Below are 15887 nucleotides of genomic sequence, written 5' to 3'. Positions count from 1 at the left end.
ACATAACCCATAGAAATGTATTCTTAGCAATTAAGCAGTTCTGGGAGGTGAGGAGGGAGTTGGCCAGAATTTGAACTTGAAGGAAGGAAACTCTACCAGAAGATTCAATAATGGGTTGGACTTAATTAGGGGATTTTTTTTAAGTGGATATTAAATTACAAATTCAGTGAGAGGCAGGATACAACATGGCATGGTGGGTTGGTAACTGTTTCCTGCATGCATGATAGCTTGCACCAAGGATTGTAGCAAAGGGAGAAACGAATACAAACTAAGTTCTCTTCTGATCCATTTGTTCTTGGCTGAAATGTCATTCCTCAGTGCTTCCTGACCATCCTATAGTTTCCAACCACCCTGCCCCCAGTCACTTCATGGTATTTGTGTATTTCATAGCACTTAATCCTGTTTGTAATTATTATTTATTCACTAGATTATTGCCTATAGTTTCTGATAAATTCCTTAAGAGCAGAGACCACATACATATTGTGTATTTATTATGTATATTCAGCATTTAGCATAATGTGATTATGCAGTGAATAAAAGAAGGCAGTGAATAAAAATTTATTAAATAATGTACAAATGAATGACTGAAAAGTGTCTAAACAAAGATGTTTGGCTAGGTTAGAGTACAGGCCAGATCAGAGGGGACAGATCCAATGGGGCCAAGAATAGTTTTGAGGTGTTTATCTGCGAGTTTCCGCTGATAGAGTACTAGATCTGGAGTCAGGAGACATGAATTCTAGCTCCAACTGCCAATTTGTACCTTCACTAACCACCGGAAGTTCTTTAGAGAACTTCCTGAGTTTCCCCATCACAGGCATAGGAGACTCAGATTAGATGATCTATAACATGCTTTCTAGTTATACGTTGCATGCAAAATTTATTGAGCGTCTACTATGTGAACTGCATTATGATGCATGATTTTTAAAAACTCAGAATCTATTCAGAGTGGAAGATGAGCAGGATAGACAAGTATGCAAGTGGTTTTTACTATCGCACCTCATTTCAAGTGGAAAAAGCAGGGGCAAATATGATTTCAACTGCAATATATAAAACTTGGAAGACGTAAGAGAATGTAGGTCTATAATGAGGTTATAAGAAACTAGAAATTATGTGATGAGGATGGGAGGGAGGAGTTCAATCATGGGGATAGAGAAGGGAGAGATTTAAATGTTCTGATGGCCCAACTGCTGCTCATTAATCTCGTCCCCAGTTTTGGATCATGCTGATGGACCAAGAAAAAGACAACGGTAATGGGCAAGTGCAGAAAGGAAGCAAGGCAGAACACTAGGGGAATGTAACTGTCTGCTCCGTGCTGGCACTTTTGTCTTTTCTTGTCAAACTTGCAAGATCTTTGGCTCGTGGCATGGTTTTTAATAAAGAAATCAGGAGAATCTCTCCATTATGAGCTCTTTAAAAGCGTCCCTTAGGGCCTTGCATTAAATAGGCACTGCATACCTGCGTGGTGAATCAATGACTAAAAGGATAAAGGACAAAATTTCCATCATGTACTTTCAAAATAATTGTGACATCTTTAAAATATGCGCCATTTCAGGTTAAAGTAACCCATATATATATATATATATATATATATATATATATATATATATATGCTTAGTAATTAAAAATCCTGAAAGATCCCCCTCCCCACCCTCCTAGAAGGAATAGGCATCATTTTGTTTCTAAAACAAGAAAACTCTACTAGGAAGCAATTCAGGAGGAGCATTAAGTTGTTCAGTGTGATTTTCTTAATAAGCGATGCTGTTTGCCAACTTGAAGACCAGAAATGCATTTAAGGTTTACTGTTAAGGCCATTTCATTGGTCTACTTCCTAACCATTCAAAGAGTTTCCAAAGACATTCACCTCATAAGACAGTTTGTTTTGGGCAAAGCAAAATTGTTTTGTACCAAATTTTGCTCAGTTGCTTTGTTTAGTGATGGGCTTCATTAAGTAACCCATTACATGGAACTGGAGCATCTTGCATCACTTAGTGTTTATTGAAACACTGTGTTGTGTGTGGGCGGTTTATGGTTATGATAGAAGAGCCATGTTTCTGCTTCCAAATCAAAGGGAAAGATGTAATACTTGCAGTTGCATTTGTAGCTGCAGGGATGAACCTTTTACAGTCTTTTGGACAATGACAATTTTTGTAAGAAAGTCCAACGCTCATGCAGGGTGGGTGGCATTGAGGGCGGGGGTGGGGTGGGGACTGGCTTTACTGATAAGAGAAAAATGCATTATTTGTCTTACTGTCTCTTTCAGTTCTCTTCTAAGAATGGAAGAACTAAAATTTCATCTGCTCTGCTTTGAGTTAGCTGGTTTTGAGTATTCATGATGTGAGGCCTATCTTAACAGGGGTTGGGGGAGAATTCTATAGGGCAAATTGCTTTAGTGTGGGGTGGTGGTGGAAATAAATGACTGTTCCTCTACTTTCTTGCCGCCAGGTACCATAACACTGATTGTTGAAATGGCTTGGTCTTTCTGCCCCTGCCTTTATTCCTTGTTGGGGTGGGAAGTGGGAATTATGAGACTGGTAAATGTATGAGCCAGACTGAGTCTACGCAGCTCAGTTTCCTTCCTCCTCTATGTTTAAACTAAGATTTCCTGACTCCCAGGCCAGGATTCTTTCTACTGGACAAGTTACATTAGCATGTGCTAAGGCAATGGTTCTCAAATTGGACCATAAGTCAGAATTCCCAGGTGGGCTTGTGAAAACTGAGATTGCTGGGCACCACACAGTGTTTCTAATGTGGTGAGACATTTCTAGCAAGTTCCTAGATGCTGCCGATGCTGCTGGTCCTGGGACCAGGCTCTGAAAACCATTGTTCTAAGGTATAATAAGTGATTTTGGTCTTACTTTATTAGCAATTCAATTCACTTGCAGATAAAGTATGAGCAAAAAGAGAAAGTACCGAAAAAAAACTCTTAAGAAGGATGAAGAAATGATTATAGAAATACTTTGACACGTTTGAGAATTAGATGTAAGATGGGTCAGAGAGGTGTTAGGTTTATTTTGTAAAGACCAAGATACTATATCTCTGGTAGTTTTCTTGTTAGTCATCACCAGAAGAATATACTTGCTTAGGGAAGCTTGTATTTGCTTACGATAATGTCAGTAAGTACAGAAAGTAAGTATCTATGAACATGCATTCCAAATTGTCATCTTTGGAGAGGGTTAAGACTGAAATCCAACCTAAATTAGCTAGGTGAACCACCCTCCCCACCCCCACCCCCCCCCAAAAAAAAAAAAAAAAAAAGAAAAGGAAACACTCAAAAAAGATACACAAACATTAACACATCTAGAGGAATGAGATATACCTACCAGGGTAGTATTTTCCTAGAAAAGGATATGCAACAGGCTTCTGTATACCACAAGTTGTCCTTATTAAAGATAATTGAGGCTTTAAAATACTTCTGTCTCAAAAATTCAATTTACATAGAATTACATTAGGATGATGGTAGAGTTACACATCCCAGTTTCTAGGAGTCTCAGGATCTGATACCAACTTGCCCAACTTGTTTATCTTATTGATGAAACAGGTAAAAAACAAAACAAAAACAAAAACACCCTTTTTTAAATGAAGGGTTTTGTGTACTGAACCATAAGAAGTAAGGCTACATCTGGGGAATTTCTTAGAAAACAGAACAAAATAGAACTAAAACTAAAACTGCTTCTGAGTTTTCTAAAATCATAAAGAGCACCTCCCACAGTGGGCTCTGCTGGGCTTGTCTCGAAAGCAGCCCCAGGCAAACATGGCCCTGGTGGATCAGCTGAGTCGGGGGTGCCCATAGTCTCTCTCCCTTGGGAACTGTAATGCCTTGTCTCTCCATGGTCCTCCTGAATTACGTCATCCTTGCATTGTTTTTCACAGTTTAAGGCATGTATATATAGTTTATACATAGTTCATCATCTGAATGACATTAATAAACTTCCAGTGAACCAAGATTATTCTTTTTTTTTTTTTTTCCCAAGATTATTCTTTATCCTGCTGACAGTCCTCCACAGCACCTGCAGAGGGCAGTGTCCCAACCAGTAGTTCAGTGGATGGGAATGAATGAATATGCCAAGGACAAATCAGGAGAGCACCTCTGGGTGAAATGGAACGGCAACTAACTAAGACCTTCATCCTGCAAATGTCTGCTCTACCAGCTTATGAGACAGTATTTTAAACACAGTTGCATTTGTGCTTTGCTTCTTATTTTGAGCATTTGTTAACAAAACAGATTTTTGCATATCTATAAGCTATGAGGCTGTTTTAAAAAATGCGACGGTCAGGATATTGACCACATGGAAGATAGTAGTTTGTAATTTATTATAAAAAATAATATAGGCTGCTATCCAGCATATTTTTGGCCTTTTCAGCGTTAGTAACACAATGAGCCAATACTCTCCAAGAATAGTTTACAGTAGATGTTGGAAAGAACAGAGAACTTGGAGTCCACTTAAAGGGTTTAAGAATTCTCCAATATGATTCGTGCTACATATTAGAGCCAGTTTCTTTCCCCTGTGAAAATGAACCCATGATTTTATAACATATGTCATTGGGAAAGTATGAATCAGTTGATGGAATCTGAAGTAAGAACATAAGGGGAAAAATAGTCCACAACTGTTATTTGATGATATAAACATCTAATATCCTGTATAAATTAGTCCCTGAGATAAATGGTAATTTTAATTTCCCTCCCCACATGGATTTCATTCATAGGGACAGTACAGATATACCCACTTCCGTGATTCCAGCAAAAAAGTAGCTTAAAGGATGATTTGCCCACATTAACTCTGCTCACTTTGTGATTTGTACAAAATAATTTTATAATAGCATTCAGGCAGGCAAGCGTTTGAATAGAACAGAACAAGAGAGAAAGTATTTGTGTTTCAATTCTTAAAAAATTTTTTTTAAAAATATTTATTTACTTTTGAGAGAGAGAGAGAGAGAGAGAGAGACAGAATGCCAGCGAGGGAGGGGCAGACAGAGAAGGAGACACAGAATCTGAAGCAGGCTCCAGGTCTGGGCTTTAGCACGGAGCCCGATGTGGGGCTCGAACCCACGAGATCATGACCTGAGACAAAGTCGGATGCTTAACCTACTGAGCCACCCAGGAGCCCCTAAATTGTTTCCTACAGTACACTAAATATTGGGTTAATTCCAAAATAAATTTCGATTAAGTGCTGCACATCAACTCATTTTGTATTCTTTCATTTCCCAGTAAGCCCTGTTTATGTGCTACGTGCTGTGTTAAGTCAGAGGTACGGAAACATAATCACTGCCTAAGAGTTTCTATTCGAGATGGGGCAACAGTGTAAGTGCTCTGACAGGGCTGTGCCTCAGGAGTTTCAGGGACACCTGGAGTCTTAGCCTGGGATTGGAAGGTTAGGGGGTTAGAAGGACTTCCAGAAAGCAAGGGAAGTTGAGGGGACTGGCAGCCCAAGAAATAGGAAATAGTATGTGTGAAGGAAAGAAAGCTAGAAAAAAAAAAAAAGCACTGTCAGTTTGAGAAACAAAATGTTGTCTTGTTCTTTATCACAAGTGTCAAAATTCCTTGTTTTGCTCTGAGTCCTAATTCATAAAACGGAGAACTTAGAGGGTTTGGGGTTGTATTACAATATGATTCCTTAACAGCATTATTTTTGAGATTAAAAAAAACCCATGGTTTAGCCTCTGGACTGTTATCACTGACAACAGAAAAGCTGGGTGGAGGGAAAGACTCAAAGATCCGCAAAGAAGCAGAAGGTGAGAGGGATACAGTGGTAAAAGAAAGGATGTGGTTTGAAAAGAGTTTTACACGCACATGGCTATTGAATGAAGTTAGGCAGTGTCCCTTCCGATGATTTTCTTCCATTTCTCTCCCTTTCTCTCTCCTCTTTTCTCCCTCCCTCCCTCCATCCCTCCCTCCTCCTCTCTCTCTCTTTTGAGAAATCCCCAAAGAGATCTCCAAGAACTTACATGATGTAGAAACCTAGTCCCATTGATGTTGCTGGGGCACAACTATGTCTAACCCTCTTCATCTTCTTCTGTCCTCTTCTCCCTGCCCTCCCCCTCACTCCCACCCCAGGCACCAGGGGAAGGGGTTGGCCAACTCCGCCATTTGGGGGAAGGAGGAGAGGTTGGGAAGGAGGTGCTAAGAACCAGCTACTGGGAGAGGAGATGCACATTCCTTTGTCATCTCAAGTTAGTGAGAAGAGGAAAAAGAAGCAGGAATGGGGAGGAAAAAGGCGCCCCTTTGAATCTCTACATAGAACTGGAATATTCGTTCCTGGTTTGGAAAGACAGAAAAGGCTTTTTGTCCCTCTCTGATAGAGGGCAAGAGCCTTGCAGCCATGAGTATCTGACTTGGGGCCTTACCTCAGACAGGGCAAATATGTGACTAGAAATATTGATGGAAAAGTTAACTTTCTAATTCCTTTTTTTTAGTAACAAAAAAACAGAGATCAAGGAATTTGAAGACTTAGGGAAGATTTATGTTGCACCAGTGTTTCACTTCTGCCTGACCATGATACCTGGTGAATTAAAAGGTCAGTTTTAAAAGCACCACGTGATATTTTTTCTGGCCACTTACACCTATAAGTCCAAGTGGCAGAAATGGAGACAAAGAGTTACCGGTTTACTAATTACAATCCCAGTGATGATTTAAAAAAAATAAAAAATAAAAAATCCAGCAGGAGGAGCTCTAACATGCCTTAGAGCTCAAGTTTTAAAAACAAAAAAGTTTAAAGCAAACAGGAAAACAGAGAGGCAGTGTGCCTCACAAGCTGCCATGTCAGTGAACAAATATGTGACTAAGTCCAATTAAATGCTTAGTGCATAGCCAGGTGATGATCCTGGTGGAGACAGAGTGGCCAACATTCCCCCTTCCACGAGTCTCCTTGTTCTGATACAGCTAGACTGGGATTGAGCCATGGCGTTAGCTCTCACAAAAGAGGGAGCAAAAGGCCGATTTCTAGGCAAGTCTACAAGTAATTATTTTCCTCTTAAAGTGTCATACTGTTCCTAAACGAGTCTTTGATGCTGGCTCAAAAACTGCATTTAAAAACAGAATTTTTATCAGTGGCTGAAGGTACTACAAAAACTCCCAAATGTTCCATCTCCTTTACTCGACGGCTTGATGGGTGCTTTTATTTTTTTTTACTTTTATTTTTTTTTTAAATGAGGGAAATGCTGTGTTTGTAAAAATTGGTGCTAAAAGGGCAAGGAATCATATGTCCCCTGGGCCATGTAAAGAGTCTGCAGAAAGAATTATAGCTTTCTAACACACGCACACACATCAACTGGAACACAAAGAATTTACTCAAGAAAACTGAAAAGTATATGAATTTAACAGTTATAGGATTTGAGGGGTAAGCCTTTCCATTCTGGACAGTGTTGTGGGAGTGGAGTGGACGAGTGGGCATAGAGGATGGTCAGAATTACTTAACCTGAAGGAAACTTTCAACCAATCCCTTTTAATCTATTGCCAATAAGAAGTCAAACTTTTTGTTTTACACCTTAATGGTATGCCCACATTTAAAATTTTTATACAAGCTTCTACAGAAACTTTAACTAGACCAATTCAGACCAAAAGTCACTAAATAAAGCTAGTCTAGACGGAAAAATCTATGAAAACCATATGTCTTTTAGGCATCTGTCTTACGAAAACTGCCATCATCCTGGAGGAATAGTTCACAAAATATGCTTTTAGGAAAACACTGCTGTAATGACCACGGAGCTGTGCTTAAGAAGACGGCTTGACTTGGAGAAAGTGAAGCCAACATGTTTACAAGTGAAAGGCTCTTATTTCTACATACATCTGTCTGTAAACATCATGGAAAGGACAGGCAAAGGAAGATATAATTTATATTTCCATTATCTTAGAAGGGATCAAAAGAGTTAGTTTGTTCCTCCACACTCCTACAGAACGTCAGGCCAAGGGATCTCAAAGCCACTCTGTTCTCACTCACAGAAAACTGTTTTGGATAATGTTGTACGTGGATGAGGCCAAAGAACCAGAACATTTTCTTCTGATTATTACCTCATCCTGCTGGCCTGCCAAACACTAGAAGCTAGAAGGCAGGTGTCCGACATAAGTAACTAAAGGAAGACTGTCCTGTTGGATGCAGGGCTCACCTGAGGGACAAGGGAACTCAGGATTGGGGTACAAAGCAAGAGTGCAATGAGAATGCAGCAAAGAGAAAGGTTCTAAGACCTCGCTTTTCTGATTTAATATTGCTTTCTCAACTGGAGACAGTGGTCAGTGCTACCTTCATTGTTCTGGCTTCGTATTTTTACCTCTCAAAATGCACACTTAATAAGCAGCATGAACTCCGTAGGAAAAAGTATAGAAAAGCAAGCTTTACTCATAAAAAGAACAACACTTTAACTGAAAGCTGAACAGTCTATGGAGATTATGAAAGTATTTACAAGTTGCAAGGACTCCTTGTGACGCTCACAAATATTTTCTTCTTGCTCAACAGGGAAGGGGACTTTGGAACAGTACAGTAACAGTGGCTATTGGCACGAGTGCCCCATGTGTCGTTCAGTCACCTAGAGGATGGTGAATGAACAACATACATCAAATAGCTACATATGGAGAAAAGGTCCTGGGTTGGAGGAGGCAAGTATGGTAAAAAAAAAAAAAAAAAAAAAAGAAGGAAATTTATAAGATGCAGTCAATTATACACCAAAGTTTTAAGCAAAAAGGAGAGGCACTATTTCAACATGTCTATTCAAAGATACTGTGCTTTAAAATGAGTTTTCAAGTATTAAGATGGTAATGGGATAATTTAGAGTGTCTGGAATATTAAAAAAAAATCAAGTAATCATATCAACATGCCTTGTTACAGATTCCTACACTGAACAATAGGGCATTTAAGTAAGTTAATCAGTGTCTAACGATGAGTCACAGGGATTTTTGTGGTCCATTAGTTTCAATCCTGAGTACTCTGACACTGCTATTGTCGAGCTAAAACTAGACGTTTTCTTTCTTTCAAATAATATGTGTAGCATGGGTTTTATTTTGACCTTAGACTCAGATATGTGGAGGGAAATTACTGTGGTGGTTTCTCTAGTTAACACATTTACTAATGTTTCCTTAATTTTCCACCCCAAGAGGCAATAATTAAGGTAGAATTTGCCTCACATGAAGTTTTATTATTTTAGTTACTAAAATATTTTCCAACACTACCAAGAAGCAAAAAAGAAATTCTAGTTGTTTTAAAAATAAGTAGACATTTTCCTCAGGTTTTATAGCTTTTCCTCCGTGAATGGTGGTCTAAAGGTGGAGCAGTGTATAGACTTTCTGGCAAAGTCCCTTGAGCATGATGCTAAGGGTAGATTTATTTGAGGGAAAAATTTCATTCACTCTTAAAATTGGCTTTGAGAACAATCCTAATATAACCTTAAAAAAATACACATGGTACAGAATATATCTTATATAAGCATCCATGCCCAAGTGAAATAATTTCATTTTAGACTTTCTGGGCTGCAAAATACCTTTGAAAGTCTTTCTCATCTACTCTCACAAGAGGTCTCATTCTAGATCAATGTCATATATACTGACCAAAATAAATTTAGATAATGCTGCCTCATGGAAATCTGAAACCAAATATAGGTAATATTTACATGGTGGAGACAACTGCTATATTTGACCATAAAATAAAATCACTTCCCAGATCATATTCAAAACCACCTGAAGCCTTCTTCTCACACAGTCTCACTTCCTCTTGGTTCTCAGACCTGCCACAGAAGCCTGGGGACTCTTGTGTGGCGGTGCGGCTACTTTGTCCCAGGTCTCGTTAGTCTCCCTCTCCGCTGGGTTGTCAGCCCTTCCGCAAAGGAAGCAGGGGAGGAATGGAGCTTATTTCTGTTTATTTTTATTTAAAGTTTATTTGTTTACTTTGAGAGAGAGAGAGTGCACGCGGCGGGGGGGGGGGGGGGGGAGGGGGAAGGAGAGAGAGAGAAAGAGAGAGAGAGGGAGGGAATCCCAAGCAGGCTCCGCACTGTTAGTGCAGAGCTCAGTGCGGGGCTCCAACTCACGAACTGTGAGATCACGACCTCAGCTGAAATCAAGAGTCGGATGCTTAGCCAAATGAGCCACCCAGGCGCCCCGGGAATGGAGCTTATTTCTAAATTTTATATTAACTTGTACATTTACTGGGTTCCCAGTATTTACACTGTTTCCTAATTTTGGATGTGAAACTAATTCCAATGGGGGAAAACATTGACTTGATGAAGGTTTGGAACTCTCCTTATGTCTGAGCAATTGAAGTAAGTCAAGAAGGCCCAGCCTTGACATTGACCATGAGTGATTGAGAATTTTGCCATTTGCCATTTTGATTAACCATTTTTTTTTTTTCTGATCCTTGGATGGAATGTGTTCTCTGTACAGTTCATGTGAGCTGATCATTTTGGCTGGAACACTAGGAACACATTTCCTAGTGTTTATGGGAATCATTAAAAAAATAATTCCAGAAATTAGGGTACCCGCTATTTGTGGGTTTGCTTATCACGTGGCTCTGATGCCTAAAAAGCAGCCAGAAGGAAAAGAAAATACCATGCCATGATGAGGCTGCCTAAATACCTTGTGGCTTTAGACTTTGCCCTAGGTAGGAATTCTTCTATTTTTGATCAGAGTTGCCAAGTGATCTCAGCTTCATCCACGTACAGGTAATAGGGCATCAATACACATACAGATTCTCTCAAGCCAATGCCCTCCCAACACTGTCCCCCTCCCCCCACACTTAAAAATACCGGCCAGACCAAAAGTGTAATATTCTTTTGGCAACAGCATTTAGTAAGCCAGATGGATTTCATTTGGCAACTAAAGGGTGGAAATACGTGTTTAGCTTCAGAGGTTCCCCCAGACAATGGTTACAGTATGTTGGCTCTAGTGAGCTAAAGGATTTCAGTGTTGGGCATTTAAAAATTCTGTGTTTAAGCAGCAATAAAGTTATGTCAGGCAGACAAAAGCCATCAAACCCTCAGCTAAGTCCTCAACTCCCTTTCTCATACTGCTGGAGGTAAGCATTTAAGGCACATTCTGAGTGAAAGATGCAGTGTTTACAATTTCATGTTTAATTTCCTGGCTGTTTATCAGCTAAAGCAACTCTTGTAAGCTAAATTTCGCTTCTAGTCTTTCACAGTAGCTGATAAGTCAGAGGGGAGGAAGAAGCACCCGGCAGCTCAGGGCCATGAATTGTGGCTCTCTCACCTCTAAATTTTATCCGAGCAGCACACTCCGAGAATGAGCTGTTCGTGCTATGGATCTCTGAAGTCACTGAAAAACATGCCATCTAACCAGAGCTGTCTGCATGTGAAGGATTTCCCTGGAAAATCACTCTTCTCTCACAGCGAAGGAGACAAAAGAGGGCACGATGAAAGAGCAGTACTAGCTTGTGTGCGCCTGTCTGCTTACACCGGGTGCAGTTCGCTTTTCTTTTCCTTTTCTCTTCTGCTCTGTTCTTTTCTTTTTTGAGCTGACATCAACTTGTATAGAGGAACATTCAGCAGATTCCAACCGGTGACAGTTTGCTGCCGACTGGCCACAGGAAGAATAATCATCATTTACTGTGCAGTTTTCACTGGTCAGTGGCTCTTGTGCCAGACTCCCGTCTTGGCTGTCTTCCTCTATCAATCAGGTGAAGCCCAGGGCAGGGCTGGGTATCTTGAAACTCAGAAGGGCTTTCCCTGCAATGGCTGAAGCTTAGCAACTTAGAACCCCAGAGAGAACAATGACAGAGCTATTTGCTATTATTTGTCATGGGATGTGGAAACAGTTGTATTCCGTTAACTTAATGCCAGTTACCACTGGGCTAACAGCGGCATATTGTTATATTTACCACTGCCTGCAGCCTGTCTGCATTTATGTTGCTTGTACTTAGTTTGATGTAGATCCTTCCTTCTTTTCTTTTTTCTTCTATCCTCCTGCCACATCGGATGTTTGGAAAAGTAAGATAGGGGACACATCGAAAACAGAAAGGCAATCTGAAGTCCGCCTCGACACCTCTGCAAAACTCCCAGATTCTGACCTTCAGAACCCTTGCAGTTCTGTTCCCGGGCCTCACCTACACACGCTGCCCGTCATTCGCACTGTGGCAGGATGGAGATGTTTGTGTAAAGGAGACTCAAGTTTGCTAGACCCAAGAAGGAAACCACCAGACTAATTTTACCCTCACTTAAACCAGATTGAAACCGAGACTGAAGAATGAAAAACTTTGCCATTAACCATCGATTCACCTCAGTGCAATATTATGTTACGACCAGAATCGTTGTGGAATTTGAATGATTTTGATGGGATAGTTAATTGAGGGGCTTAAATTAAATTGAATATTTTATTTAGTGAACAGTTTATGGCCGCATTTCTGTTTTCATTAAAAGATATGAAGCATCATGACAACTCATGTTAAACCTGCAACAAATTATTAATTACATTTGGGATTTCAGTAACAAATTTTGTGACACAGCAGCCTCATGAAATGCATTAAGTATTAAGAATCAGAAAGAATACCTCAAAGTTGTTTCTATTCTTGGCATTTATACTTAAAAAAATTTTTTTGCTTAACTTTTAAATCCAGTCGCTAAAAATAAAAACTGTTCCCTGAAAAATCAGACTACCTAATCATAAATTTATTTATTTGTTCTTTAAAGGGGAAGGACAGTAAGGAAAAAAAAGAAACCTCATGGCTGAAATCAGAAATCACAAGGCGAATTCATCATTTGTCCAAATGACACTCAGCTGCTAAGAGAAGTCATACTTTTAGAGGGCTCTTGAAGAGGGAGCAAATCAGGATGTTTCCAGGACATGATTGCGGGAGAGTCGGACACAGGCTAGTCCCCAAAGTCGCTTAATTGTCCATGTACCCTGAGCCCATGACTTCAATTCTCAGCAGCTTCATCCTTCATGGCACCAAACCTTCATGTTAGGGATGCAAAGACACACTTATAAGAATCGTGGGTTTGTCCTTACTCAAAATTTGGGGGACTGGCTGAAAAACAAAACAAAACAAAACAAGGAGACCTTCTCCCTAAGTGAAAGGGGTTCCGTGTCAACTGTCAATTAAATCAACATATAAAATATGTAAAAGAGATATAGCACAGCAGGGTATCAACGTCAAATGTCTGAAACAAGATTAAATTGTAAAGAGAACCAAATGGCTTTTACTTCCTTAAAGAAAAGACCACGAGTGCAACAATTATCTCCTTGTGTAGAGGGATTTATGTATCTTTTGCCATGGTTGGTTTAGCAGTAAATTATGGAGAATGGGGGACCGGAAGGTGCCATGGCACAAGGGTGCCATGTCAAGTCGGGGGAAATGAATAAGTCACGGAATGGGTCCGAGTGGGAAACCCTGTGGCAGTGCTGATGCCCCTCCGGGGCTGCGCACGCAGAGCAGGGTGCCAGCTTTGCGATGGCACTCATCAGAGAGTCCTCCGATGGAGCGTTTCTTGGTTTCCATCTTGCGTTTCTGTCATGTGGAGGAGTTGGGGTAAAAGCCAAATCCTTTCCTATGATTCAGTTTTGCCATTTTTAAAAGACACCATCAGACTTGGTGACAAGGGTAGTTAAAAGAACATACTTCAGTTTTTCAATATATATTTTTTTAAAGAGAGGATTGAGTGACGAGGCAAATGAAGTTTGCTTTTCCTTGGATAGAGACCCTTCCTCCCATCCTTATCCCCTTTTGACTGTTGCAAAATAGCTTAGTCCAAGGAGAGGGGAGAAGACAAATGAGTAAAATAATGCCAGAATCAGCTGTTGCCAGGAAAAACACGCTCTGCTTCAGTTAATTTGTTCTGTTAATGTCAAAGGCTGTGATTCCCAATTAACTAATTTTAAGAAGCTGTGACTGAAAATAGCTACATCAGCCCCAACGTTAGTATTTGATGAAGATTGGGATCTTCAAGTAAGAGAATAGGGCCCCTAAAGAGGTGGTGATGTCTGCTTAAGATCATCTTGCTAAACAAGAACAAAACTGGCTGGGATTTTCAAACTGGGCTTTAGCCCCTTCAGAGGAGTTGAGTGGGGCGAGAGGGGAGGGGCACGTCAGATATTCTGGCGGTAGAAAATGTTCCACAAATCAGATTTGTGTACACTGAACTTACTAATGACAGAAGCATCCCTACTGGTGAGTCTCTTTGGGACAGAGATGCCCCCCAGCTCAGGTGGAAGTAATTAAAACAGGCATGTAGCTCGCAGTATTTCCAGCTTCCTCACCGAAAGCCTCCACGCACATAAACCAGAACAGCTTGAGCAGCTGAGAAAAGTGGGGCCAAAAATGACTCCACCCGCCTCTCTCCTTCCTCTTCCTTTACATTGGAATGGAAATATATAATAATTAAAAAAAAAAAAAAAGCAGAATGCTCATGGTTTCTGTCCAACTGCAAGTGCTTTCATTACCTTTGAATAGGGTTAAAAGTATATATGCTCTTAAAAGTCAAAATCATAACTTGCTAATGAAGTTACAAATTATCCAGAAGAAAGTTACGTGCAGGCACATGCCGAATGGCGGAATATTTTGCCTCTAAAAGTTCAGTTACTGCCTCTGTAATATTAATGCCCAACAGGGAGCCGGCGGGACATGGTTTGTACTGTCTTGTCACGTTATGAGTTTCTGGTTTCAGATAAAGGACGAGAAAGGGCCCTTAAGAAAGTAAAGAGCTAGGGAAAAAAAAAAATCAAACTTCCTTCTCGGAAAGCTAAGGGTTGTTTTCCTGGAGATGATGGATAATGGCATTTCATTTTTTTTTTTTAAGTTTTTAATAGAGAAAATGGAGGCAACTCATAGAGGGAAATCAGAATATATAAATAAACAGAACAAGGTGAAGTTTCAACAAGAGCTTCCTCAACTTTTTTCTTTCTTTTTCCATCTTTGTCGTCTCTTTTTCTCTTTCTTTCCTTTTTTTTTTTTTTTTTTTGAAATCTTAAACCCCATTTCTGGCTTGCATTTGGTAGGATTCCTGCTCTGGCTTTTATTAAAAACAGACTTTATGTGGTCAGAATTCTTCATCTAAAGCTAAACTTTAATAGGCATAAGGATCCTGACAGAGTCTTTCTTGCTCCCTCTCAGGTGACCCCCCCCCCCACCCCCCCAGAGGGGTTTCCCTCCCGTTGTGCTGAACTGGCGCTGAAACTTGAAGGCTCAGCACAAAAACCAACTTTCCTCTTTTACTCTGAACTCTCATTTCTGTTTTACATTTGAGACTCTTTTCAAGGCCAGGGCAAGTTAGATCTGGCTCCAAGCTGAGAATATTCTAGAAATGTTGAATAACATAACTGCTGTCCTATAAATTCCCCAACACAGATGCATTAAAGCTGGTGATTCCCCTTCTCTAGCGCAAGCTACCAATTCCTGCCTGCTACCTTGTGCGCAGGAGCTTGGGAATACCAAGGGCGACTCCATCCCACTTAACAAACCGATTCAGCATTCAACAGAATCTCTGAAGGGTATTGGCAAGCCAGCTTATCTGAAACAAAGAGGTAAAAAAGCCAAGCAAGCAAACAAAGACATGCATGTTCATTCCTGAGGAAAGGCGCCGCCAGGTTGCTCTGGTTCCTTCTTATAGCAAAACAGACAAAACAGCCGACTCTTTATGGGACTCCTGTCTTCCCACTCTCAACGCCCTTGCCCAGTGGCCTCCATACCTTCCTGGCACAATGGCAGACACTTTCCCAGTCAATCTGAAGTTTCCTAAAACAGTAATTTAATCTGACTTGCAGTGAGACTCAACAATGATCTTTTTAATTTATTTTTTACACGGAAGGGAAAAATCTCTGAAATACCGTAGTGCAGTGGTTCTCAAGGAGAGGGGGATTTTACACCCCACTCCCCACCTCCCCAAACACGCTGGCAATGTTGCCATTTTTATAGTTGCAACTGGGGGGGAGGGGAGGAGTACGACTTGACATCCACTGGGTA

General features: G+C 40.4%; 1 protein-coding gene and 1 long non-coding RNA gene across 10 annotated transcripts in view; one reads left to right on the top strand and one right to left on the bottom strand.

Moving 5' to 3' along the window:
• DNM3 (dynamin 3) overlaps positions 1-15887 on the bottom strand; it is a 575498-nt gene that overhangs the window by 12650 nt on the left and 546961 nt on the right. For 2 of the 9 annotated variants that reach the window (XM_058702384.1, XM_058702388.1), the window contains one exon: positions 12289-12883. The exons of 5 other annotated variants lie outside the window; for them this stretch is intronic. In XM_058702384.1, coding sequence (XP_058558367.1) covers positions 12847-12883 — 37 coding nt within the window. In that variant the 3' untranslated portion in view covers positions 12289-12846. Of the gene's footprint in view, positions 1-12288; positions 12957-15071; positions 15660-15887 lie in introns of those variants that run through there. 2 more of the 9 variants (XM_058702386.1, XM_058702390.1) reach the window with 2 other exon arrangements.
• LOC131496610 (uncharacterized) lies at positions 9952-12581 on the top strand. The gene is made up of 2 exons (XR_009254570.1): positions 9952-11609; positions 11925-12581. It is a non-coding gene; the product is annotated as an uncharacterized LOC131496610 (long non-coding RNA).

This window comes from Neofelis nebulosa, chromosome 15 (assembly GCF_028018385.1).
Source record: "Neofelis nebulosa isolate mNeoNeb1 chromosome 15, mNeoNeb1.pri, whole genome shotgun sequence".
NCBI lineage: Eukaryota > Metazoa > Chordata > Mammalia > Carnivora > Felidae > Neofelis > Neofelis nebulosa.
The sequence above is the reverse complement of the archived record's forward strand: the minus strand, read 5'-3'. Positions and strand labels throughout refer to the sequence as shown.